This window comes from Chlorocebus sabaeus, chromosome X (assembly GCF_047675955.1).
Source record: "Chlorocebus sabaeus isolate Y175 chromosome X, mChlSab1.0.hap1, whole genome shotgun sequence".
Classification (NCBI taxonomy): Eukaryota; Metazoa; Chordata; class Mammalia; order Primates; family Cercopithecidae; genus Chlorocebus; species Chlorocebus sabaeus.
In genome coordinates, this window is record NC_132933.1 from 46,096,680 (window position 1) to 46,105,611 (window position 8,932).

The window sequence follows — 8,932 nt, forward strand, 5'->3', positions numbered from 1 at the left end:
TGGAAGACAGGGGCAGGTCCCTGGCGAAGCCCCACCCTCAATCCAAAAAGCCTGAAACCCTGGCCCAAAGTGAGAACTTACATCCCTCTTTTCGCTTATGGTGTAGTCATTCTTTTATTCCTTTACTTTCTAAATAAACTTGTTTTCACTTGATGGATTTGCCTCGAATTCTTTCTTGCACAAGATCCAAGAACCCTCTCTTGGAGATTGGATCAGGACCCCTTTCTGGTAACACCTGTCCACATCACTATCAGCATTTTGATTAAAACCATTCAACAAGTCTCTAGGAAGTTCCAAACTTTCCCTCATCTTCCTGTCTTCTTCTGAACCCTCCACACTCTTCCAACCTCTGCCCATTACGCAGTTCCAAAGTTGCTTCCACATTTTCTGGTATCTTTATAGCAATGCCCACTTCCCAGTACCAATTTTCTGTATTAGTCCATTCTTGCACTGCTATAAAGAAATACCTGAGACTGGGTAATTTATAAAGAAAAGAGGTTCAATTGGTTCACGATTTCTGCAGGCTGTACAGGAAGCATGGCTGGGGAGACCTCAGGAAACTCAAAGTTGTGGCAGAAGGTGAAGGGGAAGCAGGTATATCTTCACATGGCCAGAGCAGGAGGAAGTGGGGGGAGGTGCTGCACACTTTTAAACCACCAAATCTTGTGATAATTCACTTACAAGAACTGTACCACAGGAGAAATCCTTTCCCGTGATCCAATCACCTCCCACCAGGCCCCACTTCCAATATTGGGGATTACAGTTTGACATGAGATTTGGGTAGACACACAGACCCAAATCCTGTTACATCCCATTTCATTTATGCATTCATCCATTGATGGATAATTGGATGTTTTCACTTTTCCTGTTATCATGAATAATGTTGCTATAAACGTTTATGTGCAATTTTTGTGTGGACATATGTTTTTATTTCTCTAGGAGTGCAGTTGCTTGGTCATATGGTAATTGTATGTCTAACTTTTTGAGAAACTGCAAAATTGTTTTCCACAATTGCATCATTTTACCTTCTCACTAGCAATTTATGACAGTTCCAGTTTCCACATCTTTGCCAACACTTGCTATATTCTGGTTTTCTTTTCTTAATTATAGCCATCTTAGTGTGTGTTAGGTGTTACGTCATTATGGTTTTGAATTATATTTCCCTAATGACTAACAATGTTGAACTTCTTTTCATGTGCTTGTTGGTAATTTGTATATCTCCTTCGGGTAAATGTTTATTAAAGTCTTTTGCCCATTTTAAAATCAGTTTGTCTTTCTTGTTGTTAAGTTGTACAAGTTCTTTACATAATATGTATACTAGATCTTTATCAGATATATGATTTGCAAATATTTTCTCTCATTCTGTAAGTTGTCTTTTAACTTCCTTGACGTATCTTTGTGCTTAATAGTTTTAATTTTGGGCCGGGCATGGTGGCTTACACCTGTAATCTCAGCACTTTGGGAGGCTGAGGTGGCAGATCACCTGAGGTCAGTAATTCGAGACCAGCCTGGCCAACATGGCAAAACCCCATCTCTACTAAAAATACAAAAATTAGCTGGGTGTGGTGGCAGGCGCCTGTAATCCAAACTACTTGGGAGGCTGAGGCATGAGAATCGCTTGAACCTGGGAGGCAGAAAGTTGCAGTGAGCGAAAATTGCACCACTGCACTCCAGTCTGGGCAACAAGAGTGACTCTGTCTCAGAAAAAAAAAAAAAAAAGTTTTAATTTTGTCAAAGTTGAATTTATGTATTTTTTTCTTTCATTGTTTGTGGTTTTGTCATGTCTATTAAGAATCCATTACTAGGCCAGGGGTGGTGGGTCATGCCTGTAATCCCAGCACTTTGAAAGGCCAAGGTGGGCAGATCACTTGAGCTCAGGAGTTTGAGACTAGCCTGGGCAACATGGTGAAGCCCTGTCTCTACCAAAAGTACAAAAATTAGCCATGCGTGGTGGCTTGAGCCTGTGGTCCCAGCTACTTGGGAGGCTGAGGTCAGGGGATCACTTGAGCCTGGGAGGTAGAGGTTGCAGTGAGCCGAGATTGTGCCATAGCACTGCAGCCTGGGAAACAGAATACGACTGTATTAAAAAAAAAAAAATCCATTACCACATTCAAGGTAATAAAGACGTTTACTTCTTTTTTTTTAAAAAAACATGTTTGAGAAAACTTTTATTAGAAGATGTCCCAGAAGGCAACATTTTACAATCAGGTAATCAGTAATCACAACTAAATACAAAATTTCAGGTAAGCTTGCTTTTCAAAATAAATCAGACCCTTTTAACAGAATTACCCGAGTTTTTATTTTTTTTCTTGAACAAAAAGAGTTAACACTGCTTTGCAAATGGCATAAAAAATACAATATAAAAAATACTCCCCCCCAGTATACCAAACAGCAGCTGATAAAACACAAGTTATTTAGACCCTTTTAACAGAATTACCGAAGAGTATTTTTTTCTTGTACAAAAAGAGTTAACTTCACTTTGCCAAAGGCATACAAAAATACAATGTAAAAAATACTCCCCCTCAGTGTAATACCAAACAGCAGCTTATAAAACACAAGCTATTCAGACCCTTTTAACAGAATTACCCAAGAGGTTTTTTTTTTATTTTCTTGTGCAAAAAGAGTTAACACCACTTTGCAAAAGGCATACAAAAATACAATATACACTTTGGGAGGCCAAGGTGGGCGGATCACGAGGTCAGGAGATTGAGACCATCCTGGCCAACATGGTGAAATCCCGCCTCTACTAAAAAAAAAACAACAAAAATTAGCTGGGTGTGGTGGTACATGGCTGTAATCCCAGGTACTCAGGAGGCTGAGGCAGGAGAATCGCTTGAACCAGGGAGGCGGAAGTTGCAGTGAGCCAAGATCGCACCACTGCACTCTGGCCTGGCGACAGACCCAGACTCCATCTCAAAACAAACAAACAAACAAAAACCCAAAAAACAATATAAAGGATACTCTCCCCCAGTATAATACCAAACAGCAACTTATAAAATACAAGCTATTCAGGTGAAACATCAGTAACCTACAATCAACCTGTTCTCCATAGACAGTCTCAAAAGTCAGCTGGCTCTTGTAAACCATGCTCCAGAAGGGTAAAGAGGCTATTTCCAAACATCCCCTGGAGTTCTCTGAGGGCAAGAAGCAACCTCAGAAAGAAACCATTATGGACAATAGATTTGGAAGTAGCAGCTGGTGTTCCAGAGCCACATATAATACTTATCACTCCCCATCCTCCCAACTTCCAAGTAGGCACCTGCTGTCCTAGGCAGAGTTCTGGAGGGGCTGGTCCTTCTCACAGGACAGGCTTAGGGGTTCCAGAGGTTACCCACATGACAACTGCGGGGTTGGGTGACTTTCCCAGACTGGAGGCTGCACCTGGATTCCACGTGGAGTTGCAGAGTCCAGCTGGGGCAAAATCTATCATGGAAGCAGGCAGATCACCTGAGGTCAGGAGGTCAAGACCAGCCTGGCCAACATGGTGAAACCCCGTCTCTACTAAAAATACAGAAATTAGCCAGGTATGGTGGCAGGCACTTGTAATCCCAGCTACTCGGAAGGCTCAGGCAGGAGAATCGCTTGAACCTGGGAGGCAGAGGTTGCAGTGAGCCGAAATCATGCCATTGCACTCCAGCCTGGGCAACAAGAGCGAGAGTGCATCTCAAAAAAAAAAAAAAAAAAAAAAAAAAAAATCCATCATGGTTGACTAAGCAGAGCTCCCGGAGGCTCATTTTAAACACACAAGGAGGCAAGTCCACGTTGTGGAGCACTAGATGAGTCCCAACAACTCTCCAGAAAACTTCAGAAAGGCCCAGATTCTGCGAAAGACATCTGACTCATTGCAGGCTGGTGCGAGGGCCCAAGGGTGGCTGCAGAACCAGCAAGCTCCTTGGAGATGCATGAAAGGAACAAGTTTTCATGGTTCTAGTAGAACTTCAAATTCATCAGTCAAGGATTGAGATGAGAGGCAGGTGCAAAAGAGGAAGTGTTACAGTTCTCCCTTCTAAGGTGCCTCACACCTGCCTTGAGAAAAGATTGGGCCTCAAGGGCCCCTCAGAAAACACCTGAGCAGGGATCAAGTTCATGAACCAGGACTCCGAACTTTCCCCAGGCCCCAGGCTAAGACCCATTTCTCTGTGACTTAGGGAAATATTTCTAACCTGCGGGAAAGGGTGCTGTAGAACCCATTGCATAACAGAGGCAGAATGAGACAAGGTCCCTTGTGAGGACACGAAGTTCCCTCCCTCAGAGAAGAGAGCCCAGAGGGCTTTAAGACAAATTACTTACAGGCAAAGCTCTCTTAAATGTTCTCAGTCACAGCATTGAGAGTGGGAGGAAGGGGGTCAGCCAACATCATAATATATACATATATACATATATACATATATGTAAGGTTTCCAACTCCTCAGCTACTGTAGTGTCTGACAGTGAGGTAATGGTCCACGTTCATCAAGTCTCTGAGCTTGTTTTCACCCAAGACAGCTTGTGTGTCTCCTGGGAAAAAATGGAGCCGCAAGGAGAGCGTCCATACCCAGCTGTCCTTGCATTACCCCAGAGACATCCTTTCCTAGCCTAAAGTTCATGTAGAGTGTGAGATTTCTTCCAGGCTGGAGCCCCCAACAATATCCACCACCTGTTGCATAGCATCTGTCAGCCTTTTCTTTTGAGATAGTGAGCCAGGAAGACCCCAAGCCTCCTCAGTCAGCTGCCTGCTGAGAAGCTAAAGGTGCCAGAAAACACAAGGCACTCCCATGAGTCAGGGAAGAGAGAGAGCTGGGTTTCAAGGTTTCCAAGAATGCAAGCCTTTATACTGTTTGTGCACTGACTGCAATGCATTCTTCAATCTACTGTCCAGAGTGTCCTGCTGTAACAAAAATGTACAAGTTACTGAAGGGGAGAGGGAGATCAAAAAGCAAACTTGTGTCTTTTTAAGACAGAACGGTCAGGCTTTTTGGTCAGTAGCTACTGAGGTACTCAATTCTTTTCTGCAATTGCCGACGCTGGCATTCGAGCTGCCTTTTCTCTGTAGCCATCTTCTCCTCGGCCTCCACTAGTTCTTGTAAGTATTCCGTGGCCTTGACTAGGATCATTACTTTGGAAACCCTAGAGCACCTGGCCAGCGCGGGTACCTCGTCCCTCAGGGCCAAGAACCGCGAACGTTGATCATTCCGCCTCTTGCGCTCCAGGGAGCTGTGATACTTCCTCTTGGTCCCATTCTCAGTATCATAACGGATGGGTTTGGGCTGGCAGGACTGGGCAGCCTCACTTGCTACAGGTGGGAGGCTCACAATCTCTTTATCTTCCTTATCATCCTTTCCCCCTGGAGCTTCTCTCTCTAGAGCTTCTTTTGGGGGAATCCTCTTTGGAGCCCCTTCTTGGAAGCAGCTTTCTGGAGGAAAAGGGGCAGCATAGTTGTGCTGTTGCTGGTGGATGGAGATGTGGAAGAGATTCATGCGGGGATCCAGAAGGTCTTCACGCACCGCGATGGTGACCGGCTTCCGCATACTCAAAGACTGCCTCTTCTTTACTGTCACGTCGGTTTCTTCGCCCTCGGAGTCGCTTGGGCTCTCAGATCTGGAGCAGGCCTGGATCTTGGGCTCGCCCAGCAAACAGGGGAAGACAGGCGCTAGGTTGCTGGCTTCAGGCTCAGGAGTGTAGTCGGGGGTGGCGAACTCCTTGGGCGAGTACCCCGAGGGCGCGCCAACTGCAAGCAGGTCACTCGCCGCTCTCTCCAGTGGCTCCTGGGCGGAGAAGCCGCTCCACATGCAATCACGGCGGATGAGGGAGGCGTAGTTCGGGTCCCAAGCGTTCCAGTAGCCCTGGGATTCCGTCTCGTCCTCAGCGCACCCTACCGGCCACGGTTCCAGGGGACCAAAGCCAAGGGCTGGGTTCCCGGCGGCGGGACCCAAGTCCCAGGGCGGCGGCACCAACTCGAATTTCTTCCAGATGTCCTCGCTGGGCGTCGTGGAGCGGTAGAAATCCTCCCCGCCATCATAGTCGTAGAAATAGTGCTGGTACGAGTCGCGGTCCATGTTGGCTTGCTTGCTCATGCAGCTTGCCACCTGGAGCAGACTAGTTCCCCTCCAGCTGGGGGCAGCAGGGCATTCCGCACACGCGCACAACGCGCCACCGAGCGCACGACCCGCCCTCTATGTTTATTTCTAAGAGGCTTACAATTTTAGCTCTTATATTTAGGTCTTTGGGTTCATTTTGAGTTAATTTTTGTATATGGCGTGAGGTAAGGCCCAGCTTCATTCTTTTGCATGTGAATATCCAAGTGTTCCAGGACCATTTTTGGAAGAGACTATTCTTTTCCAATTGCATATTCTTGACACCTCTTTGAAAATCAATTGACCTTAGATGTATGGGTTTCCGACTCTCAATTCTATTCCATTGATCTATATGTCTATCCTTATGCCAGTACCACATGGTTTTGATTAAGTGTGATTTGTAGTACGTTTTGAAATTGAGAAATGCTAGTCCTCCACCATGCCCGGCTATTTTTTTCCTTCCTTCCTTTCCTTTCTTTTCCTTCCTTCCTTCCTTTCTTCCTTCCTTCCTTCCTTCCTTCCTTCCTTCCTTCCTTCCTTCCTTCCTTCCTTCCTTCCTTCCTTCCTTTCTTTCCTTCCTTTCCTTCCTTCTTCTTTCCTTTTCTTTCTTTCTTTCTTTCTTTCTTTCTTTCTTTCTTTCTTTCTTTCTTTCTTTCTTTCTTTCTTCCTTTCTTCCTTCCTTCCTTCCTTCCTTCCTTCCTTCCTTCCTTCCTTCCTTTCTTTCTCTCTCTCTCTCTCTCTCTCTCTCTTTCTCTCTCTCTTTCTTTCTTTCTTTCTTTCTTTCTTTCTTTCTTTCTTTCTTTCTTTCTTTCTTTCTTTCTTTCTTGTGTCACCCAGGTTGGAGTGCAGTGGCTCGATTTCTGCTCACTGCGACCTCCACCTCCTGAGTTCAAGCGATTCTCTGACCTCAGCCTCCCAAGTAGCAGGGACTACAGGCGCCCCAGGCCACCATGCCTGGCTACTTTGTTTTTTTATTTTTTAAATTTTTTTAGTGGAGACGAGGTTTCGCCATGTTGACCCGGCTGGTCTTGACTCCTGACCTCCAGTGGTCGGCAAGCCTCAGCCTCCTAAAATGCTGGGATTACAGGTGTGAGCCAATGAGCTCTGCCTGCAGCATGGCTATCTTAGTGATAATTTTTAAATATTTACTTTTCAGATTGTTCATTGTTAGTGTATATAAATATAAATGATGATTTTTGTATGTTGCCCTTGTATCCTGCATCTTTGCTTAATCCATTTATTAGCCCCAATTTTCTTTTTTCTTTTTTTTGAAATGGAGTTTCGCTCTGTCACCCAGGGTGGAATGCAGTGACTTGATCTCAGCTCACTGCAACCTCCACCTCCTGGGTTCAAGAGATTCTCCTGCCTCAGCCTCCCAAGTACCTGGCTCTACAGGCGACCGCCACCATGCCCGGCTAATTTTTGTATTTTTTGTAGAGACGAGGCTTAGCCATGTTGGCCAAGAGGGTCTCAAACTCCTGACCTCAAGTAATCCACCTGCCTCGGCCTCCCAAAGTGCTGGAATTACCGGCGTGAGCCACCACGCCCGGCCTATTAGCCCTAAATTTTTAAAAAAGATTTTCTATATATAAGATTGTGTCAGCAGGGCTCAGTGGCTCACGCCTGTAATCCCAGCACTTGGCCAAGGCAGGCGGATCACCTGAAGTCAGGAGTTTCAGCCTGGCCAACTCTACTAAAAATACAAAAATTAATCAGAGGTGGTGGCCAGCGCCTGTGTTCCCAGCTACTGGGGAGGCCGAGGTAGGAGGATGGCTTGAACCAGGGAGGCCTAGGCTGCAGTGGGCCAAGATTGCGCCACTGCACTCCAGCCTGGGTGACAATGTGAGACCCTGTCTCAAAAAAAAAAAAAAAAAAAAAAAATCTTGTTGTCTGCAAAGATAATTTTACTTTTTTAATTTGAATGACTTTTATTTATTTATTTGACTAAATGCTCTCGTTAGAACTTTCAGAACAATGTTGAATAGACATATTGAGAGCAGACATCCTTGTGTTGTTACTGATCCCTGTGGAAAAGCTTCCAGTCTTTTGCCATTGAGTATGAGGTGAGCTATGAGTTTTTCATACATGCTCTTTATCAGGTTGGGGAATTTCACTTCTATTCGTAGATTGCTGAGTGTTTAAGTCAACTTTATATTCCTGGGATAAATCCCACTTGGTCATCATATTATTATATAATTATGTTTATATGTTACCTGATTCATTTGCTAGTATTATAATTTGTTTAGTGTTTTGCTTTAATAATCATAAAGGATATTGGTCTTTGGTTTTATTTTTGTGATGCATACGGGTTTAGTTTCAGGATAATACTTACCTCATAAAAATGTGTTAGGAAATGCTCCTTCTTTTCTGTTGTTTAGAAGACTTTGAGAAGGATAGGTGTTAATTTTTGTTTAAACACTTGGTAGAATTCACTCTTGAAGCTGTCTGGTCTTGAAGGTTTTTTTTTTTTCGTGGGAAAATTTTTATTATTAGCTCAATATCTTTACTTGTTCCAAGTCTATAAAGATTTTCTATTTCTTCTTGGGTCTGTCTTGTGTTTCTGGGAATTTGTCTATGTTGTCTAGAGTATCCAATTGTTCATACTATTCCCATATAATACTTTTTATTTCTATATAGGTTGATGGTAATGTGTCTTCTTTTATTCTGATTTTAGTCATCTGGTTTTTTTTCTGGTTTGTTTGTTTTTTTATTGGTCAGTCTAGCTAAAGGTTTCTCAGTTTTGGTGATCTTTTCAAATACCAAAATTTGGTTTCATTCATTTTCTCTGCTTTTTTTTTCTTTTTTCCAGCTTTATTGAGGTATAACTGACAAATAAAAATTGTATGTATTCAAGGTGTACAATATGATTTGATACATGT

The 8,932-nt window shown here is 43.9% G+C and overlaps 1 protein-coding gene across 1 annotated transcript; it reads right to left on the reverse strand.

The window, feature by feature from the left end:
• Window positions 1-4,953: 4,953 nt before the first annotated feature.
• On the reverse strand, window positions 4,954-6,050 carry LOC103232454 (putative myc-like protein MYCLP1). Its single transcript, XM_007992498.2, has one exon. It carries the CDS (start codon window positions 6,033-6,035, stop codon window positions 4,959-4,961), a length of 1,077 nt encoding a protein of 358 aa, XP_007990689.2. The 5' UTR covers window positions 6,036-6,050; the 3' UTR covers window positions 4,954-4,958.
• Between the last annotated feature and the right edge of the window lie 2,882 nt (window positions 6,051-8,932).